Here is a 26,891-nt window from a genome sequence, read left to right on the forward strand (position 1 = left end):
AATCCAAGCTGCTTGAAGTCTAGTGGGAAGTTTCTGAAGTTAGTATTGATTTGGGGGGCCGTGACGTCTGCTGGTGTTGGTCCATTGTGTTTTATCAAGTGCAAAGTCAATGCAGCCATCTTCCAGGAGATTTTGGAGCACTTTATGCTTCCATCTGCTGAAAAGCTTTATGGAGATGCTGATTTCCTTTTCAAGCGGGACTTTTCTAGCACCTGCCCACAGTGCAAAAACCACTTCCAAGTGGTTTGCTGACCATGATATTACTGTGCTTTATTGGCCAGCCAACATGCCTGACCCCTGAATCTATGGGATATTTTCAAGAGAAAGATGAGAAACAGTCGATCCAACAATATATAGATGATCTGAAGGCTCAATAGTGCCTCAGCAGTGCCACAGGCTGATCACTTCCATGCCACACTTCACTGATGCTGTAATTCATTTGCTGTATTATGTGCTGCCGACCAAGTATTGAGTGCACAAATGAACATACTTTAAAGAACTTTTATACTCACTTTATGAACTTTTCTGTTTTGAAAATCCATTTTTTGATTGATTTTAGGAAATATTCTAATATTTTGAGATACTTTCATGAGCTGTACACTCTAATCATCAAAATTAAAAAAAAAAACTTTTGAAATGTTTTACTTTACATGTAGGGAATCTAGAATATATGAAAGTTTCATTTTTTAAAATAATTTACAATAAAAAAAATGAACTTTTTCATGATATTCTAATTATATGACCAGCACCTGTATATCAAATTGAAGAATTTGTGAATCCTACTATAAAGAAGGAGGAAATAATTAAAAATGAAATACACTGACCAATCTTTGACAAAACAATTTTTAAATGCTGATGTGACCTTTTAATTGCAACCCTTCCATGGTCAACCAGCTTCACCAGAAAGACTATCACTCATTTTGCTGATAAAGAGTCTAGATATGCAGGACCAGCACTAACTAGTCTGGACCAGCAAAATCAAAGTCTTGCTTCAGCATTGTCATTGTAGGTCAAAGTTTTGTGTACTCAAGGACTGACCTGTGTTCTGATAAGGTATTTTCTGTATAACATGACTTGCGGTTTGGGTGAAATTAAAGATGCTTTATTGTTGAATTTATTGCTGTGGAGCAGCAGCTATTGCATAGCACACAGTTATAGCAGATTAAGAACAAAAGCTAAAACATCTTACTTACAGCATATAGTTGCTGATTAATATGAGAGGAGGAACTGGGTTGAACAGGTAATGTAATTACAGCGCGTTCCCAGACAGACACACATTTCCGAACTGTGTCCTCCTGTCGCAGTCTCTCGATCAAACACACACATACAGCCACTCTTTAGAACAAGCAGTTGTAAATAGATGTCAGAACATTGCAATCATCCATCCATAAGAATCGGATAAATCTTTCCTTTGTTTTGTCAGTCTTTCTAACCCCTCCATTCTTGTGTCTAGATCTTAAAATCTCCCTTTTTGTACATAAACTTGTGCTGTGTCATTGTTAACTGTGCACTGTACTGATTGTGTTCGGCTACTCGAGATTTACATCAATAGTTTTGTGTGTGTATGCGTCCTGCTCCACCTCACCCCACAAGTCTTAGTCAAAGCAACAACCCTTCAGATGAATTATTAAATGAGAATTCATTATTAATTATGAAATTATTCACATAGGATCTGAGGGTTTTGTGGAAAAGCTTCATTATAAAAGTATAAGCACGTTAAATATACATAAACTCTGAAGCTTTCGACCTCAAATGCATGTGAATCGCCACTTGCCCCAACTAATTGACTGACCTACATGTCAGCGATAGTGTGTTCTAGTGTCTAGGCAACATTTGCCAGTTTCCATACATACATTCAACTATATTGCTACTGTAAGTGAATGTATATTTCTCAGTGAAAATCAATTTAAATAAAACTGGCTTGGACCATTCTACGAAAAACATATCACCACTTATTATTACTTTATGTGATGTTTTTAAGTGTGTATCTCTGCTGATGAAAGATCATGTTCTAATGATACTAAAGTGCAGATTATGTTACCTTATATCTGAGGGTCACGTTACTCTATAAGTGCCTATTTAGACACTATTTGATAGTGTCTATCGATGCCCATCTATTTTAATATCTGCTGCCTAGGGCAATATGAATTCCTCTAGGGATCAATGGACAGCTCTATATTATTGTCTGTCTGTGTCGTACTACACTAGAGGGCAATGTTATACCACATAATGTTTTGGGGGCCAATGTCTGTCACGTCCAATATATGAGCCTACTAAAGTGGGTTTAATTAGGTCATATTGTTGTGGAAAATAACACAAGTCCAGCATGCATAAGGCATACCCGCAGTCGATTGAAGATGTGTAACCTTATTCAGATTATGCTGTGGGATCGCCTGACACACAAACAACAGCACAGACACTCCAGTCAAACACACAGGGCCTTTCCCCTTCACTGGTCAACTTGTATTGATGCAGTACTTTTTATGGATTAATATTAATTGGCCTTTTCATGAATTATTTACGGTGGGAGGAAGCCTCGGGAGCAGTTTCTCTAGTTTCCTCTACTCAAACGCACAAATCTCCAGGGTGTTTAAGGGGAACATGCCCCCGAACCGAGGCCAGCAGTGGGAACTTCTGAGGCTGTTTCCTGTCTTATAAATGGAAATTTTCTTGCCTTCAAATGGCAGGACTAAGAATGTAAAAATGAATGAGGAGTAAGGAAGATTGTGTGTCTAGATCGATGTGTATTTTGTGTATTTAAAGAACATTTCTTCAATTTTATTGTTATTTTTTATCATATCATGAGCTAATCCAATGAATAGTTTAATAATATGTTGAACTTTACTATTTTGTCACATTTATTATTTCAGAGAGCATTCATCTTTAATTATAAATTATTATATTTAAATTATCATATATAATACTCAATTATTTTAGGCAAAATAAAAGAATTATGAACTAAAAATTCATGTTTTTGACCCTGGGTCAACTTCTGTTTCTCAGCCATCTTAGATAAGAATGCACAATATACCATATTGGTTATCGGCTGATATTAGAGGGTTTTTATTTACTGGTATTAGTTGACATTAGATATTTAATTGCTCAATTGCTCAATTATCTTCACCTAACACTCACTGAATGTTAAAGACACAAATAATTTATTAATATGTGACCCTGGACCACAAAACCAGTCATAGGTCGCACAGGTATATTTGTAGCAATAGCCAAAAACACATTTTATGGGTCAAAATTATCGATTTTTCTTTTATGCCAAAAATCATTAGATATTAAGTAAAGATCATGTTCCATGAAAATATTTAGCAAATTTCCTAGCGTAAATATATCAAAAATGTATTTTTGTTAGTGGATATGCATTGCTAAGGGCTTCATTTGGACAACTTTAAAGGCGATTTTCTCAATATTTTGATTTTTTTGCACCCTCAAATAGTTGTATATCGGCCAAATGTTGTCCTATCCTAACAAACCATACATCAATGGAAAGCTTATTTATTCAGATTTCAGATGATGTCTACATCTGAATAATAATAATAAAAACCCTCATGACTGGTTTTGTGGTCCAGGGTCACATATAACACTGTTGAATGCAATCTTTAGCAAATCCCAAACTGAATCCATTTTTCATGCCATACATTATAATTTTGCATTGTCTAAATTCACTTGTAGCATTTAAAACTTTTTTTTTTTTTAGACAAAATAGAATAAACAATACTTGTGGTACTTGTGATACTTATTGGCATATTGTATTGGCCAGTACCAATGCATCCCTAATCAAAAAGACATGTAATCCAAGCAATTCAGAGTGAAATTACTGTGATTCAATTTCATTTCCATGCAAGAAAACACATAATTACAGCAAAGATTGCTAATGTCATCGTCTGTGTCTGTATACTAAAAATCCATCCATCCATTCATGAGTTATATGAAGTGAACAGTAAGAAGACATCACAACCTTATAAGTGTAAGGTTTATGTGTATGTTATTTATGTTATTATTCTCACATCACTGAGCTTTATATATATAAGAGCAGTGCTAGAGAGGCAATAAACAGCTCATGTAGGAACACCACATTGGGGTGTTGTATGGATCTGATAGCAAAGACAAACAAAGAAACAAAACTGAAATTCAATTTACAGTTAGGCATTACATCATCGTTACGTCATGATAAAAGAAGAAAAATTAGGCCAGACACTGTCTATTAAAATATATATTGGTATTATGGGAATAGACGCCTCTCCTGAATTAATTAATGACAATAAAGCGTATCAGTGATGTATATTTGGCTTATCTAAATAGTGTGTAGCCATCCATGTTTTTACGGGCAATGCTATCGATGGCATCTTTTGCCACAAAAGCATGCATTGTGGCAGGTATGCATCGTGAGAGAAAACGACACCACAGCTCAGGGAACCATCAATTGCCTGCACCAGTAAGCATATTATGAATGACGGACCACTCATAATTCATATATTCAATGTTTTGCGGACATATCTAAGAAATCAATAGCATCACTTAATCAAAAGCACTGTCATTCATAAATAAGCTTATAAAAGGCAACATATGAAGGGGGCAGATAGATGTGATGATGCAAACGTTTCGACGGTGTCTTCTACAAAATGACAGATTTTTTTTTATATATCGTGCATTTCAACGCTAAATGCAGCTCGAGATATGTCCATGCCTCCCCAGCTGCGCACACATCTGTGAAGAATGGTGGATTTTGGAAGATGGGCTAAATGACAAGGTCAGTATCACCAACAAAGCTATGCAGTTTAACAAATGTTTGATAATCTCCTACCTCTCCCGCGTGTGTCACGGCACAGCGATCAGTTCCTATGCTTCCTTTATTGTGTCTCGCGGCGCTCGGTTATCTTCCATTCAAGTCGCAGCACGCGAGCTGACCTCTTTGTGTATGTGTGTATGTGGATGTTTGTGTTGCTGATGCTGCGAGTGCTCGTCCTCCTCCTCGAGACAGTTCCGTACGCATTCGGTGCGCGCGGAGGCGCTGCTTCTCACACAGCTGCACGTGAAACAGGAGGGTGTGGCAGAGGCCGTTCACACAATAAAAGCAGACCATTTTGCCCTAACATTTCAGTTTCTAAATATACAACCTTTTGATTTAATGAATGCTGCGCAAGCCTCTAAATGCAGGTCACAATCTGAAATAATTACAGAGATTGAAAGTGGCCTCAGTATTTATTTTTTTTTTTGCTAATTAAAAAGTCTTTACACATAAATGTTAACCATTGTTGAGAATTATAATTATAATAATATACATTCACACGAGATAATTATAAACATATCTGTCTTTTAGGCCCGTTCACACCAAGTACTAAGATAATATTCCACACACCACACAAAGCATTTTGTTTATTTTGTTATACAAGAATTCTTTTTGTGTGCAGAAAAAAATTAAAAAATAAAGACTTTATTCAACAATTTCTTCTCTTCCATGTCAGTCTCTGACGCTGTTTACGTGAGAACCATGTGATGCAGGAGTCGACCAATAATACTGAGCCGTCTTTCTGACATAGAACCCGGAATTGCTGTACTGTGTTTGCATCATGGAAAGCATTGAGACATGGAAGGTTGTTGAATTGTTGAATAAAGTCGTTATTTTTAGTTATTTATTTTATTTTTGTGCACAAAAGTATTGTCGTCGCTTCATAACATTAACATTAAGGTTGAACCACTGTAGTCACATAGACTATTTTAATGATGTCTTTACTACCTTTCTGGGCCTTGAAAGTGGTAATTGCGTTCTATGGGGGATCAGAAAGCTCTAGGATTTCATCAAAAATATCTTAATTTGTGCTCCGAAGATGAACAAAGGTTTGGAACGACATGAGGGTGAGTACTTAATGACAGAATTTTCATTTCATTTCATTTCAACTATTTACCTTATACATGGATTATAAAATTCTACCTTAATTATATGCCTTAAAGGGATAGTTCACCCAAAAATCAAAATTCTGTCATTATTCTCACCCTCAAGTTGTTCTAAAACTGTATAAATTGTGTAGCTTATATATAATTATGAATAACTTCCAAGCAGTTGTGGGGCACCATTGACTTCCATAGTATAGAAAAAATACTACAGAAGTCAATGGTGCCCCACAACTGTTTGGTTACAAGCATTCTTCAAAATATCTTTCTTTATATTCAGCAGAACAAAGAAATTTATACAGGTTTGGAGAGATGAGTAATAAATGATAACAGAAGTTTCATTTTTGTGTGAACTATCCCTTTAATACTGCTTTAATACCCTTTTTATCTCTTTTTCCACTCAATGCCCACTAGATGGCGCTGTTTCAATGACTCCAAGTTTGATGGGAACGAGCAGAGGTCTTTCCTTCTCCTCGGCGCCATTTTCAAACAGTGTTACCGCCACCGGAAGACCGTTCACCGTGGGGAGGGGAGGAAATCTGCAGTAGACACTGATGCTAACCTCAAACAGTTTCATAAAATGAAAGCGCTGAGGCGAAATACCCAAACAACAAGCAGCAAGCGGACTTTGCAGGGTTAACTGTTGCATCGTTTATTGTGTTCCCCCTGAGGAGTAAAGCTTTATTTCCGTGTGCCAGATATGCTGCAGAATGAAGACTGAAGCTAATGCAGCAAACCTCCCTCTGAAGACAGACTGACAGTTTACGTAAACAACAACAAGCGTCGGAGTAAGTATGTTTTGTGAAAATTGTGTATTTATTTTAGGTAATATTAAATTGATTATTGTAACTCTATGGTCGCGTTTTAAAACGTAGTGAGTTGCCCACTTAGTAAGCAACGCACCAAAAAGTGCCGTCTAGTTTGGCAGCTCACTACAACCGACAAATATAGTCTGTTTTTGGATTTTATAGTTTCTATCTATCTATTGTCTTGACTGCGTTGAAGCTCCCAGTGGTTCTGAAAAACCACTAATTTTATAATCTGACATATTTAACTGGCATGGACCCTATTGATCTTTACTAAATCATGAAAGTTCAACAGTAGATGTTCAATATGTTTTCAGTTTGCATTTATTTATGAAGGTATAATAAAGATATTAAATCAGCCGGTGTGTGAAGGTTTCATATGCCATACAGTCTCTGTAATATCAGTGTTGGCTCGGTTGTTGTCATGTGAATTATTGTGTATGTAGAGCGGAGCGTATATTTGTGTTGGATGACCATGACGACCAGCGCAGAGCGGAAGTTCGTCAATCTGCGGAAGCGTTTAGATCAGCTGGGCTACAGACAGCCGCTGGCCATTGAGAGTCTGCCACTGGTTGAGAAGCTCTTCAGGTGAATTCTGTGTACAGTATGCAGTATTATTCATACTGAACTATCCACCAATAAAGATTTATTTTCTTCTGGGCCGGTAGTTCAGATTTACTCTTGCCCTGCCATTAATTTCACTACCTCTGTGATATTTTTGCCAGCATATCTTATGTGTCAGATAAAAAAGCTGACACAGATGAACGTGTTAAAGGGATAGTTCACCCAAAAATTCTGTCATCATTTACTGACCCTAAAATTTCTTTGTTCTGTTGAAAACAAAGGAAGATAATTTGAAGAAAGTTTGTAACCTGGCCGTAAACCTTCTTTAAAATAACTTTCTTTGCATTCAGCAGTACAAAGAAATGTATACAGGTGTGGAACAACCTGAGGGTCAGTAAATAATGACAGAATTTTCATTTTTGGATGAACTATCCCTTTAACTTTAGTTAATTGTTGCAAATAGTCTTCATAAAAAAAAAAATACATGATACATTTTATTAATGTATATAATATGTAAAACATGATTTGATGGAAGCATAACCAATGTGTTTTCTTTTATATCTCAGTGACCTGGTCCACACCACTGAGAGTCTCCGAAATGCTAAGCTTGCTGCAGGAAAAACGGAAAAGGAGAGTCGGAATGTGGATGCTCTTCTGGAACCGTATAAAGCTGAAAATGCCCGGATAGTCAGAGAAAACAACGAGCTGCACCTTGGGCTTTTGAAACTGAGAGAGGAGAAGGATCGGATCAGCAGGGGTACAGATTGGGTTTAATGCCTCAAATCCTGTTGCAAACGGATTTGATATTTTTTAATCACACGGAAAGGTTATAATAACCACTATTGTTCTGTTAACAGAGCTAAAGGCCTACATCAGGAAACTGGACCATGAAACCTCTGATCTGAAGTTCCTCAATAATCAGTATGTGCACAAAGTTCGGTCCCTTGAGAAGGACAGCAAAGCCAAGACGGAGCGTATCCTACAGCTCCAAGAAAAGAACATGCAAGCTGTTGTTCAGACACCAGGTTGGTTGGTACATTTTATGTGACGTTCCAGCTATGGTATTCACCTTTGTCTGTTTATGCTGCTATTAGAATAATTTATGATCAGTGACTAATTTAATCAGGAGGGAAGAAGCGATCAATCCCGTTTAGACGCCAGCGGATGCAGATAGATGAACTCCTCCCACCCTCCGGTGGCCCCATCCCTCCATCTGTGGCACAACCAGATGATCCCTACATCGCTGACCTTCTTCAGGTGGCTGATGACAGGTGTGGGGAAGAAAACAGAATGGAATCATGATAAATCAATTCTTTTGTAAATAATACATTATAGGTTACACATTTTTGAGGAATGAAAAGAAAAAAAGCATATTTATATTTTATATATATATATATATATATATATATATATATATATATATATATATATATATATATATATATATATATATATATATATAACATATTATTAACATGAAATAAACATTTAAAAGTGAATATACTTATATTTGTTAAAATAAAAACAAAATTTATAAATATACATAGCATTAGTTAAAAACAGTTTTTATAATGATAAAAAAATACATTGAATCTTTGTATAGAATCCAGGAGCTCCAGAAGGACGTGGCACAGCTCAAGCTTGACCTGGAGAGAGCACAGGCTGGAATCAAACATCTCAACACACAGGTAAGTGTGCACACACCTAAATTTCACATTTAATTACTGTGTTTCTTTGGTGCTGTTTTAATGTTTCAGGGGGCAATTTTTTTTTTTGCATAAGTCACTACTTGATTGCTTGGGGAGAATGACAGAGTGGTTAAAATTGTTAAAATGAAAGTGGAACTGAGGGTCCTCCTTAAACTTGTTTAATCCTTTTTATTTGAGACATCCTTCAGGAGCCCACATATATGCACACTAATAAGTTATTACTAATAATAATATTATCTCTGTTATTTATTTATCATACATTAACAGTGTAACTTTACTCATAACATTAACCCTTACGAATTTTCCTTGTGCTCTGTGGACAGGTGGAAGAGCGAGATAAAGAGATTGAGCGTCTGAATCGAGCTCTGGATGGTGGTCGACCTAATGATGTCATTTCTCTGGAGGCTCAAAACATCAGCAATGAAAAACTTATTGCTCATTTGAACCTGCAGGTAAACTGGATATCCATCTGGTAATTTTATCTTGTTTTGCAAATTATCTGACTGAGACCACCGAATCGAACATGATTCCAGCCGAGAGGGACATCCTTTTCCCCCAGCTATGGCCCTGGTTACCAATACCAGTAAAATTTTGCAGTTTCTTGGTACCTGATCAAAAAAAGTTTATCTTATTTACGGCGTGTTTACACTTTGTTGGTTATTGAAAGGATTCATGAACGTGCGGCTCACGCTGAACAAAACAAAACCTTGAACATTTTCAGCATTAAGTAGGTTCTTCTGAGTAACTTACTGACTAGCACCTCCGATAGGCCATTGCATTCCCACGCTCATCAGATATGATTGTGATTGGCTACTCTACAAGAGTTGTGATCAACTCTTGTAATACACACTGTAAATAGAAACCTTTGACGAGCAGAGATTGTTAAAAAAAAAAAAAAAAATACACGAGCATTTGAAAGCAGCATCTATTAACAGGTAGCGAAATATACCCAGTACTCAGTACAACCGGTACTGCAGAAATGCTGTAACTGTCAACTTTTTTTTTTTAAGTACCGACTGGTACCGGTACGTTTGACAATCTTAGTTCAGACTGATATCCATCATCCTTTTCTGTTTGCAGGTGTTTATTTCCAGGTTGACGTTAACCCTCCCCTCTGATAATAACCAATTTCCTCTTTCAGATAGAGTATCTGCAGGAGACCAACAGATCCCTGGAGCAGAGAATTGACGGACTGCAGCAGAGGAAGAAGACTGTGTCTAGTGAGGTGGCTGACCTGAGTGCTCGAAATCAAGAGCTGTGTCAGGAGCTCACTCAAATAGACCAGCTCGCCCAGCAACTAGAGAAAGACAAAGAGATGGTTCTAGAGACTGCTGACATGGAGCTGGAAGAGGCCAAGGTAATCTCAGCGGGGTCTATACTTGTTTAAAAGAAAAAAAAAAGTAATTAAATTAAGCCTCAGTGTTACTCTTAATGTGTGAGTTGGAATGAAACTGTTTTCCCAAAATATTGATATATAATTTTAGATTTTTAGCTGTTTTGTTAACATCTGCCTTTCTTTTTCTATTTAATTTTTTTTGTTTGTTTCATTGCTTAAAGGGTTAGTTCACCCAAAAATGAAAATTCTGTAATTTATTACTCGCCCTTATGCCGTTCCACACCCGTAAGACCTTCGTTAATGTTCGGAACACAAAATAAGATATTTTTGCTGAAATCCGATGGCTCTGTGAGGCCTTCATAGGGAGCAATGACACTTCCTCTCCCAAGATCCATAAAGGTACTAAAAACATATTTAAATCAGTTCATGTGAGTACAGTGGTTCAATATTAATATTATAAAGCGGCATGAGGGTAAGTAATAAATGACAGAATTTTCATTTTTGGGTGAACTAACCCTTTAAAGAGCCCAGTGAGCCCAAATTGATCATGGAGACCATTGCCACCAATGTTCTCTATAATCAACTTAGCTCACGATGCTTTTGGGATAAAGAGCTTAGGGCAATTATATAGACTATGATATCAGATTACATTTAACGTGGTATAAAAAAAGCAGCATATATTAATTGTAATATTTTAATATTAGTAGTATTTATTTATATTAATTAATAATTAATAATACTGATCATAATATTAATATTTGGTCTCAATGTATTAATTCTTGGATTTTAATATTTTAAATATTTAGCTTTATGTAGTGATACTTATACTGACTCTATATCTGTCTCTAGAAAGAGATTCAGCGTCAACAGCGGGAGCTAGAGGACCTGGAGGAGGTCATCTCTACATTAAGACGGGTATGTGCATGGTCCACTGTCCACACAGCAGCATGTGAAATGAGCTGTTAAATTAACCATCTGGTTCAGAACAGCACATTTATTCTGTCTGGACTGACATGACATGGATGGTTTAATATAGCTCCTGTATAATGTTTTTGTTTACCATCTTTGTGTAAATAATTTAAAATGTCAATTTAAGATTTCTGACTGTAAGGAATGTCTTTCTATTGAATTGAATGATTACTAGCCTTTCAGATATTCCACTCTTTATTACTGGCCCATGGGCATTTTAAGTAATTTTGCAGTTAATTAATCTTAACACGCACACAAAAAATGTGTCTGTGTTTATCTGAAAATTGGATGACATGTAAATAAAAACTGTATTTGGGTTCAGAAACCTAGGCATTTAAAAAAAAAAATGCAGTAGTAATAACACAATAATAAATTAACAACTATATTTATTTTAAAAAAAGGCCAAGAATGACCAATTAAAAAACATTTGCATCATCATAATTTGAAGTACATACACCATAAGTTTTAACTGTGATGTAGGTGAGAGATTCAGTGAGAAAATTATATTTCATTGTTGCCTACAGCAGACAATGTTTTTACTAGCATCATTACTCATGCACAACCCTAGTGTTAATGCTTTATGGTCCATTAGACTCAGTCAAATGTCTAAAGCTTGCAATGATTTGTTGCAGGATATGGCAGATGGAGATCACGTGAAAGATCGTTTGAGGGATCAACTACTTGATCTTCAAGAACAGAATGACAAGATGGAGGGACTGATAAACTTTCTGGAAGAAGACAAAAAGAGACTTCAGGACAAAATAGAAGCAATGACACGGGCTGGTGAGATGTAACACTGGTCTTTATATATTAGTTGCGGGAAAAGTGATATATATGGTTTGTCATTTACCTGTTTAATTTTAGTGCTGTATTTGTTTCAGATAAGGAGATGATTCTAGAATTAGAGCGAATGCGTGCAAGGCATGGGATGTGTGGCAAGGATCACTCTCCATCCCATTTAGATGCCTTCGTGAAAAGTTTAGAGGAGGAAAGGGATTATTACAAACAGGAGGTGGAGCGGTACCGTCTAGTTAGGGGCAGGACAGACAAAAGCCCCACCCCTAGTCCAGGCAGGGGGAGGAGCCCCAGAGGAAGAGGAAGCTGGTATGAAAAGGTGCGAACTGACAGTTACTTCTTAATTACAATGATGATACATGGTTTAAGCAGGGTTTTAACGGTTTTAATATTTCCTGCATAATTCTGAACTGTTAACAGATGCACAATCAGATGAAATGTAAATAAACCTTCCAGTTAACAATATACTTTTGGTTTGAAATAAATGAGCTGATCATTAAAAAAAAAAAAATAATAATAATAATGTAAAAGTGAATGAAAATAGAAATCTATATGAAAAATATTAATATATTACAATTAATTCTAATTAATATAATTACAATTATTTATGAATTATTTTATTACATCTATACATTTGTATGCAATATGCATACATTATTTCATACATTGCATTTATTTTATACATCATAATTGATTTTCCAACAAGGCGGCAGGATTTTTTTATTTTTTTTTGGAGGCCATTTTACGGATTATTGACTCTTTATATAAAGGTGCAATATGTACGAATTTTGCAGTAAAATATCCAAAAACCACTAGGCCAGTGTTATATATTTTGTTCAGTTGAGTACTTACAATATCTCAAATGTTTGTGATTATTTGTAAATCGTGAGAAAATTGCAATTTTAACCAAGGCTCCGGGACGTGTGAGGAGTCGCCTGTCAATTGCATCATACCCGCGTTATCCTCGGTTTCCGGTTTTATTTTGTAGAAACCATGGAAACGCCAAAGACGCTTTAATATTTATATAATTTTAATGGACAGGGGAACTGTTTTGATGTATTTATAGACAGAAAACTAATTATTGTTATATAGCTCAACATGTTTAGTCTTATTGTTTAAATCTAATTTTCTTGTTTTTTTTTGTTTTTTGTTTTTTTTCGAGTACCATTCTTTACCATGCCTCAGAGAGAAAAAAAAAACTATTTTTTTAAGTAGCTAACATAGCATAATCAGATGCAGCTTTATTTTTAGTAACAGTAATACAGCATTTTCTCCATCATACAGTACGTTTTAAAATTAATTGCATGCCATTTATCGACACAAGCCATCCAGCATTTAATATGATATTCTAAAATCGATCTATCTTACTGCAGTGTGCAACAAGTGTCTCACAGCAGCCACCGAGCAAATGCACAGAGTAAAGTTATAACATCATTTTCAACACACTCAAATGTATCTAATATGATAAACAGAGCTCCGTTACCTCATACTCGAGACCAGAAAAGCGGAAGCGGCGCTGGCGACTGTGGCATAATAAAAGTTCCGTTGCTCGTGAGGCGTGTGTTGCGCAATCGCTCCAGCTCCTCGTTCAACTCCCACAACACTCAGTTCTGCTCTGCTTCATACTACAATAACATTAATAATTGCATCCATGAACATGATTTCTTCCCAAGTCCTATCCCAATTCTATTCCACCGTCCATTGAGGTGAAGACCACATGTCCCAAGATTCCGCGCTCAAACTTGGCGTCATCAAGCTACTCCTTTGTTTTGAATAGGCCTCTAGTGGACAGAAAATATTACATATTGCATCTTTAAGAGTTATTTAAATTATTACAATTATTTATCAAAATATCAATATTGCACATGATTGGGCCATCCTTGCTGGGAAACTGACTATTTTTGTATTTCTAGAGAGATGGAGATGCAGAGCTCTCTCGTGTAGTGAAGGAGAGGGATGAGCTACAGTCAGTGCTCCTGGGCTTTGAGAAACATATAGAGGACATACAGACCAGAGTTAAACTACTGACTGCAGAGAGAGACCAGCTCAGCTCACAGTACCAGCAGGTGAGACACCACCTGCTACCTGCAAAGATTTTCATCTGTTTGCTGTCTGAAATCAGAATGTAAAAATCTTCTTCATGTAACCATCACTTTGTGATTTACTCCAGCCAAAAAGGATTTCATAATTTACTGTCTCTTGCTTCCGGCCAACTGTCATACTGGCATTCATGAGTTCACGCTTGACGTAAACATCAGCATGTTGTGAAGCGCCACTTTTTTTGTATGAGCTTCACATTGTGCTGACATTTTACATCAAGCGTGAACTCGTGAATAAGCTGGCTGGAATTTGATTTAAAATTAAAAAAGTTAGACAATATTAGTATTTTTCTCACACACACCTGTTGTTTCACTTCAGAAGGCATTGATTCATCCACTGGGGTCGTATGAATTACTGTTGCGCTATTTGCATGGTTTTTGAAGTGTCAACTTTTGCACATAATGCAACCTATCCACTTGCATTATATGGGCTCACAGATCGATTATTATTCTAAAAATCTACATTTGTGTGTATCTGAAGAAAGAAAGTCAGATACGTTTGGAACTGGAAGAGCATGAGTAAATGATAACAGATATTTTATTTTTTGGTGAAGTATCCATTTAAGTTAAGATACACATCTAGCTGTTTTTTGTGATTTAAATATAGACTCAGGAGGAGCTGAGACGTGTCCAAAGGGAGCTTGAGTCCTCTGAACTCCAGCACAGGATCAGAGACGACAGTGAACAGACTGAAGCTGAACTCCAGAGAGTTACTGCTGAGAGAGACATGCTTAGAGACAGACTCAAGGTATGTGTCTGTGTGTTTGCAAATTAGTTAATTTTTTTAGCAGACCATAAATAGCTCCCAAGTATGTACAAGCAGTTTTCTGTGGTTGGAATCGTGCGTTTGGAATTCAGCAATACAGTTCTAAACTGTACTGCACTTGTAGAGCGAGTGGTATAGCTGTGTGTTAAGGGGAAAGTTGCCAAAAATAAAGCTGCCAGTGTTTTTTTTTTGTTTTTTTTTCTCTCTCTCTCTCTTTACAGGTTACCCAGAGCTCAGCTCTAACAGACCGAGGACAAGAGGAGATCAGGATTTTTGACCTGGAGAACACTATTGAGATGGTACAACACTAATAGTGCTTGAACTGTTTATAGTTTCACAAACATGACCAGTGTTTTTTGTGTTAAGTCATGTCTGGATAGTTATGAGCTAATTCCAAATGCTTTTTTTGTGCCCTTTAATACCATTTTGTGCCCTTCAATGATGCATCTCATAATATGCATTACTGTGTTTGTAGCTGGAGAGAGAGAAGGCTGATCTGCGCACTCAGGTCGCTGTGCTGAAGGAGAATCGTGTTGCTGTTGAGAAGGAGCTGAAGTCTCAGTCAGCAGTGCTGGTGCAGAATGTAGAGGAGGCCACACAGCACAGAGTCGAGATCGGTGCACTCAGGTCTGTGTGTTTGTGTACCATCACTGTAGATGGACATTTATGCCTGTCGTGCTTAAATATGTGCCACCCAAAATTCCAAAGCAGCTTGATATTTCATATTTGTTTGTGTGTGTTTGTGTGTGTGTTTAGGCTTCTGCAGGAGCAGATGGAGCAGTCTCTCTCAGATGTTCAGCACAGATTATCTGTGAAGACCAGTGAACTGCAGGCAGCTCACCAACAGATTGACAAACTAGAAGAGAAAATCGGTGTGTGTTTTTCTTGTAGTGTTGCACTCTTTGTTGCAGTAATTTACTCAAATGCACACCTTTATCTGATTATTATCTGTTGTCTCTTCTGTCCTGTTTTCTCTCATGCATCTCTGTATAAGGGGTGTCAGAAGTACCGTTACTTCAGTACTAAGCCAAGACTAATTTAGGTTACACATTATTTACTTTATTAGTGTCCTTGTTACAGTGTAATTACACAGATAAGCACTGAGCAATATTAATAACTTCTACTATTCATATGGGTTTGGTTTAGGTTTAGTTGCTTGTAATTATGCATTGTGATTATAATTTACTATTAATACAATAGTAAGTACATGTAACGTGTAACAGATTACAGGGTCTTTATCTGAATAATTGAGAAGTTGAAAGCAATGTTTACATAACTGGGAAATGATTGAAGGCAACATGCCATTGTTTAAATTACATAATTATTTAAATTCAGTAATTAATATACTATTATTTTTTATTTTTTTAAATGGGTTGATTTATCCATGTTTAATATGTCTCTGGACATACTGGACAGATGGATGCACAGGCTTGTTAGGTTGGGTAGAATCTGCGATCTCTGACCCAGTTCATTTGCTTGGGGTCCATGGCTACTATAAGCTGTGTTTTCCACCAACTGGCATCCCTGGCAGTGGGCGGCATCTCATAGACCAAAACGAAAACATTCTGACATGGAACTCACATTTCGAATGTGAACTGATGCATGATTCCTAAATATCTGCATACATATTATGATATTTTTATGCTTTAGTATAGTCATTAACACACCATTAACAGTCACTTGTCGCCACCTACTAGTGTTATGATGTAATTATTGTCATTATTTGAAGCGCCAAGTTACTTTCAAAAGGCGATTTGCTCTATTTTGATCCCAACTGTAGACATCAGTATTTATCTCTGAACTATTTATCCCAGTACTTCTGTAATAATTAAAATGTTTGTAACAGTCTTTTCAATCACACAGTGTCATTATTTCTATGAAGCTGTTTCATACCTATACATGATAACTGCTCTCTCTAGGTCAGCAGCTGATTTAACGCAGTGATCGTACTTGTCAAAGGATTAATAGACATAGCAAAACTGTTGTCATTTAGGAATAAGATTTTGAATCAAGATCATGATCTTTTACCAATTAATCGTGCAGCTCTAATAGATAATGTGTTATGTGGAAAGAAGATTCTAAATGCTCTGTTATTGTGCAGCTGATCTGAGTAGACATGGTTCATCTCAGAAGGATGAGGTTGCAACTCTGCAGAACACAATAGCATCTCTAGACCGAGAGAAAGATGCCCTGCAGGATGATGTGGACCGGAAGACTGAGAGTGTGGTGCTGCTACAGGAGGAGATCCACAGGAAGGTACTGCTGATACTCAGCACACAGTATGAGGGGACGTCTTATTACAGCGCTGTTGTCAATACAGACTGTTTGGTCATATTTGTAGAGAAGATAACTAGTTGCATTCAGTAAATTATTGAACATTTTTGTGGAACTGCTTTATAAAGTAAGTTTTGATCTACAGGAAAAGACACTGTTGGAAGTCCGGCTAACAGTCACTGACTTGGAGAACTCTTTGGAGTAAGTGTCTTTTTAATGTTGCTAAAATGTATGTTCTCAGAATGATGGGATGTTTCTGCCTTTTTAGAAAGGAATAGAAGGTCTTCAGTCTATTGTATTTTATGACATATATTTTAGTCAGCTGAAGGGGGCGTTGAGCAGTCGAGAAAGAGAAATCACTAGCCTACGCAGACAGCTGGATCAATCACAAGAGGAACTCTCAACGGTCAGTCGAGACAGAGAGGTCGCACTGAGAGAGAACCGCAGGTTACAGGATGATCTGGCCACCATGACCAGAGAAAATCAGGTACACACCAGTAGATGAGAAAAGTGAACCCACTCCTGTTCAAGTGACATTTGTGACCTGTGAACATTTCACATGCTCACATTTTTGTGTCCCTTTCTCCAGGCTGTTCATGCAGAAATGCAGGAAGCTCTGAATGAGAGGGATGAACTGAAGCTCAGAGTTCATTCGTACATCTCTGAGGTGGCGCGGATAGAAAGCCTAATGGCTGCCAAGGTGAGAGATGGAGAGGAAAAACACTCCAGCAATTTGAAATGACACGTTGAAATCATGTCAATATGTTAAGTCATGAAAGGTGACTTAGTTATTTTCTCAGAGGTAAATATGTTTTTATAAAACCTCCTTACCCATAGTGGAATCATTGTCGCACAATTGAGTGTATTATTGCTTTTTTTAAAACATTGGCAAAAGCAGCTATTGTTCAATAAATAGTTAAATTAAACTGTTTAGGGGTCTTCAACAGATGGTCACTGTGGCCAATTATCAATTATTGTTTGATCCCAAACTTATTTTCATGGAAAAAATTAATATTAATAAAAATACTAATTGGAAAAAAAGTTGTTAAATGCAGAATTAAATTAAATTGAATTTCATTGCATATCAAATGCATATGTAGTCATTTAGCAACTACTTTAGTTTGTTTTTGCACTGACACTGGTTTATCCATGTTGTGTATAGGAACAGGAGAACAGGGACATGCTGGAGCGTTTTCGAAACATCCACACTGAGTCAGAGGATAGAGAGCTGAAGCTGCAGCAGGCCGAAGGGCTAAACAACTCAATTAGATTGGAGCTGCTTTCATCAGACACGGAGCGCAGGCACCTCAGAGAGAGAGTCTCACTGCTGGACAGAGAGATACAGGAGGTACGAGTGACATGAGGAGCATGCTAAGGGGCTGTTTACCTGACACCGATATCAACTAAAAATGGAAAAATTCTTATGCGTTTTGTCTGTTCATTAGCGATGAGCAATACCTTATCGTTTGCGATAAACCTGAAAAAATTCTCCCCATGATAAGAATTAGTCTTCCTGCCATAATAACGATAAAGCCTAGTTGATGACGTATTTCTGTGTGGACCCATTCGCAGCTCATGTGCAGAGCGAAAACAACTATGGTGGAAGGCATACATGAAACTAAGGAGGAGTTTATCGCTAAATGAGGAGCTACCTCTACAATCTGGAACTGGTACACACAGATATATGTTCACTCGCCGAACACTCTAACTGAGTGCTTGAGTTTCACGATCTGTAAAGCAGACTATTTCAGTTCATCTCAATGAATGCACAGTGTATTTGACGTACAGTAAATACTAGTGTGTCCAACTCGCCGTCGCTTTGTTGAGAGCACTCCGTGTTTCTCACACAATCAAAGAGAGAGTAAGGGACTTTGACTTTCCACACAGAACTGACGTGCTACATGTAAACAATATTATTTGTTGTATTTTCCTGTAAAAATAATGTTCATTTGAAATTATTCAGCCATTGAGAACATAACACCATTTTGTCCCGTAGTGGGTGGTAATGTAATTGATTTGAATTATTATGTGTAATTATTATTGTGTGATGTTTTTCAGCACAGTTGCACTATTTGAACATTATCTGCACTTTTACAGAAGAAAAGTATATCTGCAACTTTTCCATTTCTGCAAGGCTGGTGTTTGGATTTTTACTGGGGTTTTTTTTCATTCTTTTATGTAATTTGTGTATTACAGGAGCCTATTTGATGATAGATACGTTTTACTTTAGATCAAAGTTAGTGTTTATGAGACTTGTAGGACTGCATGCAGCTATCCTTTGTAGCCAAAAACGGTGGAGAATGGTAATATTTATATTGTCATTGATATTGTTATTGCTAATGCAATAAATACCAGAAAATAGTGTGATTATATTTTTAAGTCCATATCACCCATCCCTACTGTTCATACACGGCAGTGCTGTTTTAGGGGCCTGAAAATGCAAACTTTTGAAAACTGGTTTCAAACTGCAAGTTTTTGAAAACGATACATTTATTTTCTCAGTGTAAACTACAAAAATGCAATTTATGTAAACATTGACATCATGCACATGCATATTACGTGTTTTTCTATAGTTTTCTATACTTTTTCTTTACAAAATGACATCGCCAACTATTGACGTGGCATGCAAAATACAGCATTTTAGTTGTTTTCTCTGTGTCATGGGGATCATTTTGGCAACGTTGTCGCCTCTACATGGAAAAAAAGGAAAAACTTTTCAGTTTTTAGTACATCATTGTCATGTAAACATACCCTAAATGTTTTCCATTGCCTCATAACCTGTCTTTCTCTCAGCACTTGAATGCTCTGCAAGCATATGAAGCTCAGGTGTCATCACTGGCACGGGCAATGTCTCGTTTGGAAGAGGAGGTCCAGGCGGCTCGAGCCGAGAAAGCCTCTGTATTGGCAGACCTGGCCTCTGTCAGAGAACTGTGCGTTAAGCTCGACTCTAGCAAAGAGCTCACCGTTCGCCAGCTGACGGCTAAGAGCATGGAGCTGGAGAGAGTAAGACTTACACGCACACCATTCGCCCATGTCAACTTCATCTTTAGAAAGGGTTTAAAAGTAAACGAATGTACGACTAACTAACACTAAGTTTTTAACACCAACCTCAGGTGACGGGTGAACTGGAGGATGTGCGCTCTGAGACGGAGCTTCTGAAAAAGCAGCTGGACAGCGAGCGTCGGACGGTACGCAATCTTGAGACTCTGCTCTCTACCAATCGACAGAAGGAGTTTCAGACGCACCTGAGTGCCAGCGAGAAAGAGTCTGAGCTCAAAGTGTTGAAGGACCGCCTCGTTCTCGCTGACAGCGAAACGTAAGTGGAAAAACAATGAGCAAAAGTGCCGTTTATGGGGGGGGGGGGGTTTGTTTGTTTTTTTTGTTAGTATTACTCTAATGTTAATTTAGTTGGCAAGATTTTTTTTTAAATGATTTTGAAAGAAGATTCTTATGCTCTTCAAAGCTGAATTTATTTGATGAAAAATATGATAAAAACAGTAATATTGTGAAAAATTTTAAATATTTCCTATTTTAAAATGTAATGATGCAAAGCTGAATTGTCAGCATCATTACTTCAGTCTTCAGTGTCACATGATCCTTCAGAAATCATTCTAATATGCTGATCTAATGCTCAAGAAATGTATTATTTATTATTATCAATGTTAAAAACTGTTGTGCTGCTTAATATTTTTGTGGAAACCGTGATTCATTTAAAATTGTTTGATTTAATATAAAGTTCGAAAGAACAGCATTTATATGAAATAGAAATCTTTTGTAACATTATAAATGTCTTTATTGTAACTCTAGGTTAATTTAATGCATCCTTCCTGAATAAAACTAAGTTTATTTAAATGAAATTAAAAAATCTTAGTGACACCAAACTTTTGAATGGTGGTGTATGTAGAATAATAATTAGGGATACACCGATACCATACCAAACACCCGACAATAGATCAAACAGAGCAGAATAGATATATCAGAGAAGGATGTCTATGAATTAAATGTATTAAATTAATATTGAATATGAATGTTAAACAAATTAAACATTTACGTTTACAGACACTCAAGCTTTTCGATTGTATCCCGTTTTCACAGACGGTGCCAGAAAGTTTGTTGTTTGGTCAGATATGTCAGTAGCAAAGAAGGTAAACGTGTTAGTGGATTCATTATGTCGGACTCACCGCAGGTAACTCATAATCTGCAGTTGTTACTCCTGACAAAAACATTGCATGCGGCACCTGTGGAGTGTGGAAAGTTACTGGAATGCACACGTCTCTCACAAGGAACGTAATGGCAGTGATTGACAAGCCAAGGCCCTACCTTGTGCACAGATGATGTATATTAATATTATTCCTTTCAGTGCACCTAATAGTCTTTTATCAGTTAGTAAAGACAGTTTCAAGTAATATTGCAAAAATGTGTAAAAAAACATCCTCTATAGCACCTTTAATACTAAATCATTTATATAAAAACTTGAACTGTTACTTGATTTATGTATAACGAATGGTACATTATTACAGAATGTTTACAGGACAAAAAGTTTACTGTGCACAAACATCCGAAGTGCACGCCCAGAATGCCGTGTCTCAGACAATGCTTGAATGCCGCGTTGATTTCTCTTTCATGTCCTCTTGCGCTTGAACTGATGAATTCACACAAAACACCTGTCTTGGCAAGTATCCTAGTAAACAGTTGGTAATGTCTGTTGAGACAGTTGAGAAATAAAACTCATGTGTAACAGTATATTGGATCAGTGCATTCAGTCTTAAAGGGTTAGTTCACCCAAAAATGAAAATTCAGTCATTAATTACTCACCCTCATGTCATTCCACACCTGTAAGACCTTCATTCATCTTTAGAACACAAATTAAGATATTTTTTATCAAATCCGATGGCTCAGTGAGGCCTGCATTGCCAGCAAGATCTTTTCTTTTTTCAATGCCCAGAAAGCTACTAAAACATCTTTAAAACAGTTCATGTGACTACAGTGGTTCAACCTTAATATTATAAGGCGACGAGAATACTTTTTGTGCACCAAAAAACAAAAACATAAAAAAAAAAAAATAGCGACTTTATTCAACAATATCTAGTGATGGGCGATTTCAAAACACTGCTTCATGAAACTTCGAAGCTTTACTAATTTTTGGTTTCAAATCAGTCGTTCAGAGCGCTTATCAAACTGCCAAAGTCACGTGAACTATTGAAATTTCTAAACACTTATGACATAACGAAGCTTCGTTTACTGAAATCACATGATTTTTGCGCTCCAAACCACTGATTCAAAACAAAAAATTAGTAAAGCTTCAAAGCTTCATGAAGCAGTGTTTTGAAATTGCCCATCACTAGATATTGTTGAATAAAGTCATTATTTTGTTTTTTTGGCACACAAAAAGTATTCTTGTTGCTTTACAATATTAAGGTTGAACCACTGTACTCACATGAACTGTTTTAAAGATGTTTTTAGAACCTTTCTGGGCCTTGAAAAAGGAAATGATCCTGCTGGCAATGCAGGCCTCACTGAGCCATCAGATTTTATCAAAAATATCTTAATTTGTGTTCCGAAGATGAACAAAGGTCTTACGGGTGTGGAACAACATAAGGGTGAGTAATTAATGACAGAATTTTCATTTTTGGGTGAACTAACCCTTTAAAGGGACAGCCGTTTGATAAACCTGCTTCTGTGTTTTTCATGTTAATCAAACAACAAAAGACAAAGAAATCACTCACTGCTCTTAACCGAATGACTTTTGTAACTTTAATAAAGATTCATCTATATTTAATTTATACAGTGAAGGCTATGCAGTGTTTTTTTACATTTGATTACTTTATTCAGATTCTGTACCTGAAAACTACTGTTAGACCTACCGAAAAAGCAGTGTTTATTTCATTTGTATCTTTGCTCTATTGTATTTATTTTTGCTATTTGTAATTGGATTATTTGTTCTTATTTTAGTACTGACTGTTTACTTGTCTTTAATAATCTTTTAAATTTACATTAATTAGTGAAAGTAACAGAAGTTTATACATTTTATCGGGCATAATTAAGCATGAAAATAACTGAAGGAAATATACATTTGCTAAACAAATTAAACCAACGAATATGATTCATATTCTTTTTGTTTCTCTACCTAATATATTTAAAATTTACAAATGCAATGAAAATACAGGTATTGACGAGTACCAAAATAATCAGCCTCCATCTGGAAAAAGTGGTGTCGTGCATCCCTAAAAATAATAGATTAAAAATAGATCATACTACATCATTGGTATGTGTTTTAAAGAGGACCGAATATAATGAAATCCTTTACAAATAGGAAGGATTAAGCAGATGCTCCAAACACACTGATATGTAGGGCTACAACAACTAATCAGTATAATATAAAAAGGAATTGATGAATTGTATTATCGATTAGGCATGACCCTCTGTCAGTGATGTCACTTTACAGTAGTGCAAAATACATTTGTGTGATTAAAATGCATTTGAAAAATAGAGGAGGCCACAGAGCTTCTGTACACGAGTTGTCCAGAGAAAGGAATAAGGGATCATTGGGAAACCGAACAGATGGAGGCAAACAAGCCCCACCCAGTCATTTAGAGGGGAGCAAACTACATGTTTGTTTTTAACTGACAGTGCTCTAAAACATCAGGCGGCTATATATATGTGTGTGTAGATTGATTATACAATGTGTGGAGTAATTCTGCCAATGTTTTATGTGTAATCGTATTATTTATTGTTTCCTGTTAGAGTCTGTTATACAGGGAACTGTGTAAAGCATTTGTCTTTGGCATACACAGAGGATTGTGTCCTCTTTAAGGCTGCATAAAGAGTCCATTGAATGTTGCTTTCCTCCAAACAAGCAGTTTCTCAATAGTGTTTCCTAGTGCAAGTGTGCAGTTGCCATGGCGATAGCAGCATGTAGAACAAACAGACATCAATCAAATAAGGCTGTTTTACTGCAATTTTTCGACATCTCAAAATGTATGTGTCTTCATAGGGCTGGTCATGCTAGAGAGGTTTCTCAGCTGCGTGGAAAAGTTTCTCAACTACAGACAGAAATGGACGTCCTAAAGAGACAGCTAACCACTGAGCGCTTTGAAAGGTGAGACAAAAAGCACTGAGCTTCCTAACCATCTTCAAACCATTTGGAATAGTCTACATAACATTTCTTGCATGTGCCTGGCTGCTATGATCTTGGTATGCTGGTTTGTGAAATGTTGATGAATGCGTGGCATTGTTTTTTTTTTTTTTTTTTGTGGTAGGGAGAGAGCTGTGCAGGAAATGCGCAGACAGGGCTTATCTTTCTCTTCACTGCGAAGCTCTTCCCCTCTCAGCACCTCTCTCAGTCCCCGGCCTACTTCTCCTGAGCGCTCCATCCTCCGCACACCAGAGCACTCCGTAGACAAGACACCAGAAAAGTGAGGATTGCTTGAAACATGCTTGTAAAAGTGCTGCAGATATTATTTCTTGTGTGATATTCATAACCGTGCTTGTATGATTTAAAGTAATCTGTTTAACTTCACATTTTTCAGAAGTGTAAGCTTTAAGGAGTAGCAGAAAAGGAAATGATTCATCGCAGCCTGTCACATTTGTGCTGACACAAAACAGGGATGTGTGGAGGATTCTTGTTTAATCAGTTCTGAAGAAACATTGTGTTGGGCCAGAAATGTCCCAACACTTCAGTCTAGAAGATATTTTCTTGGGCTTCTAAAAGGGAAGTACTTGTATATTTATTTAAGGTCAAAGGCAAAATTATGCCACCAAAGCCAATATGTAGAGCAATGTTGATGTTAAAATCATACACTTTGTAATAACATGAAAGAATTTGTATTGCAGTAGTTGTATTGTCATTATTGTACTTAATATTTTTGGACTTTGTAATTGAAAACGAGGCAGCTTGTAGCACTTCATGTATTTACATGGCAGACCTTTTCTAAGTTTAATATTAAAACTGTTCTAAAACATGCCTGAAGTGAGAAGTGAAATAAAGTAATAAAAGTGACCAAAGAGGTCTTCAGAAAGTTATTTCCATGTTACTCAGGGCTATGTTAAATGTCACACTACCACTCCAACCTGTGTTTTATATGTTTATGTATGTATAATTTATGTTTACTAATTAACGAATAAACATGCATAGTTTTTAATATAATCTGTCTTTGTCTGGTATTCATCCTGGGCTCTATGTACTATTTTTATGTAATTATTTTTTCTGCCTTTTGATATAAAAGTCAAATTCCATGGTTTGATGATAAATCAGTCAGTTCTTTTTTCTTTATATAATAGGAGAAAAACTTTGATCTTCTGAAGAACAATTATTCACTATGGCTTCCTAAACTATTTTTTTCTTCTAGCTTTTATTTGATGTTATCAGCATGTGAACCCTGTAAACTTAAAAGTAACAGAAGATGAATGAGTTTTTTTTTTTTTCCTCCATTTTGAATGTTTCTCATTTTTCATGTTAATTTGCTATTTAATTAGTGGAGCTTGCTAAGCCAGGCTATTGCTCAACACTAAGTATTACACTTTGGTATGTAACTCATTCTGCACCATTTGCTACAGACAATGACGATACCTCAAATCATGGGGTTTTTTAAAAAGAATTGATCAAACTTTTTTTTTTCATGGCTAACAATAAAACAATCCCAGCCTTGAAGGTGCAAATAGGTGATCTTGGAAATGCTAAGTTTAGCCTGCTAGCACTGAAAGCATACGATTCCCACCCCCACCCCCCGTCCTCCTGCAAATCAAAACGCACAGACCAGAAGTGAGACGACTAGAGACAAAGTTATTGGATTACATGATTTGTCATTCACCTGTGAGAAACATTTACAGTACACTACTTTACAGCATTGTGGAAAGATACTTTTAAAAAACTTATTGCATTACAATATTGCGTTACTCCCTAAAAAAAAAAAAAAAGTAACTAATTGCGTTACTTAGTTACTTTTTATGAAAATGCGTTACATTACTTTTGCGTTACTTTTTCTTACGTGGGCTGGGTTTATTTTTTTAATAACAACAAAAAAGTTCTATTTTTAGCTAAAGGATAAGGCCCTTTCACACTAAAAGTGAAATGAATAAGCCTCAGGCTGATGGATATATATATTTATGCCTTTACAGTGAAGGGTGCAGCTCAAACAAAGCCATTCTGGATTAAAGAAGAATAGGATACAGGAGATGGAAGTTCAACACTCTCATTTCTAAATCTAATATAAAGTAATTTTATCTTGTTAGTATGGTTGAATTAGATCATTGAAGGTCAACAGCAAAGGCAATGGTTATTAAAGTGACATTAAATACATAAATTATATTTGTGTAATTTAATATAGTTAATTATTACAGGTTTGTGTAAATTCTGAGATTGCATTTCACTGTTCTTATTCATTTTGAGGAATACTGAATGTTTTCGTGATGAGTAAATGTATGTTTACATTTAGTCTGGAACTACAATAGCCATCATGTTCACACAGCGCACACAACACTTTATTTCTCTCAACATGGGCACAGGAGATCTGTCAGTCAATATATGTGAAAATGTAACGCATTACTTATTTGAAGTAACTTGGATATTTTGTTGTAAATTGAAAAAGTAATGCGTTAATTTACTAGTTACCTGAAAAAGTAATCTGATTACATACCTCAAGCTACTTGTAATGTGTTACCCCCAAAACT

The 26,891-nt window shown here is 36.4% G+C and overlaps 1 protein-coding gene across 2 annotated transcripts; it reads left to right on the forward strand.

The window, feature by feature from the left end:
* The first annotated feature begins 6,416 nt into the window (after nt 1-6,416).
* On the forward strand, nt 6,417-25,226 carry cep135 (centrosomal protein 135). Of its 2 annotated transcripts, XM_067383804.1 has the most exons (26): nt 6,417-6,692; nt 7,157-7,298; nt 7,841-8,031; nt 8,132-8,299; nt 8,401-8,545; nt 8,878-8,962; nt 9,307-9,435; nt 10,125-10,340; nt 11,169-11,234; nt 11,921-12,071; nt 12,170-12,402; nt 13,997-14,149; nt 14,790-14,930; nt 15,170-15,247; nt 15,424-15,575; nt 15,705-15,820; nt 17,050-17,204; nt 17,368-17,423; nt 17,541-17,709; nt 17,812-17,922; nt 18,385-18,570; nt 20,016-20,225; nt 20,336-20,538; nt 24,217-24,321; nt 24,482-24,637; nt 24,752-25,226. In XM_067383804.1, the coding sequence occupies exons 2-26, from the start codon at nt 7,180-7,182 to the stop codon at nt 24,771-24,773; spliced, it is 3,516 nt and encodes a 1,171-aa protein (XP_067239905.1). In that variant the 5' UTR covers nt 6,417-6,692; nt 7,157-7,179; the 3' UTR covers nt 24,774-25,226. The 2 variants fall into 2 exon arrangements, with proteins under 2 accessions (XP_067239905.1, XP_067239906.1); XM_067383805.1 differs by lacking the exon at nt 24,752-25,226 and having other exon boundaries at nt 24,482-24,641.
* The last annotated feature ends 1,665 nt before the right edge of the window (nt 25,227-26,891 follow it).

This window comes from Chanodichthys erythropterus, chromosome 4 (genome assembly GCF_024489055.1).
Source record: "Chanodichthys erythropterus isolate Z2021 chromosome 4, ASM2448905v1, whole genome shotgun sequence".
NCBI classification, from domain to species: domain Eukaryota; kingdom Metazoa; phylum Chordata; class Actinopteri; order Cypriniformes; family Xenocyprididae; genus Chanodichthys; species Chanodichthys erythropterus.

Coding starts and splice junctions, on each gene's coding strand:
- cep135 (XM_067383804.1), top strand. CDS start 7,180: ATGACCATGACGACCAGCGCAGAGCGGAAGTTCGTCAATCTGCGGAAG. Junction 8,546..8,877: donor CTTCAGGTGGCTGATGACAG/GTGTGGGGAAGA, acceptor ATCTTTGTATAG/AATCCAGGAGCTCCAGAAGG. Junction 15,576..15,704: donor GTCGAGATCGGTGCACTCAG/GTCTGTGTGTTT, acceptor GTGTGTGTTTAG/GCTTCTGCAGGAGCAGATGG.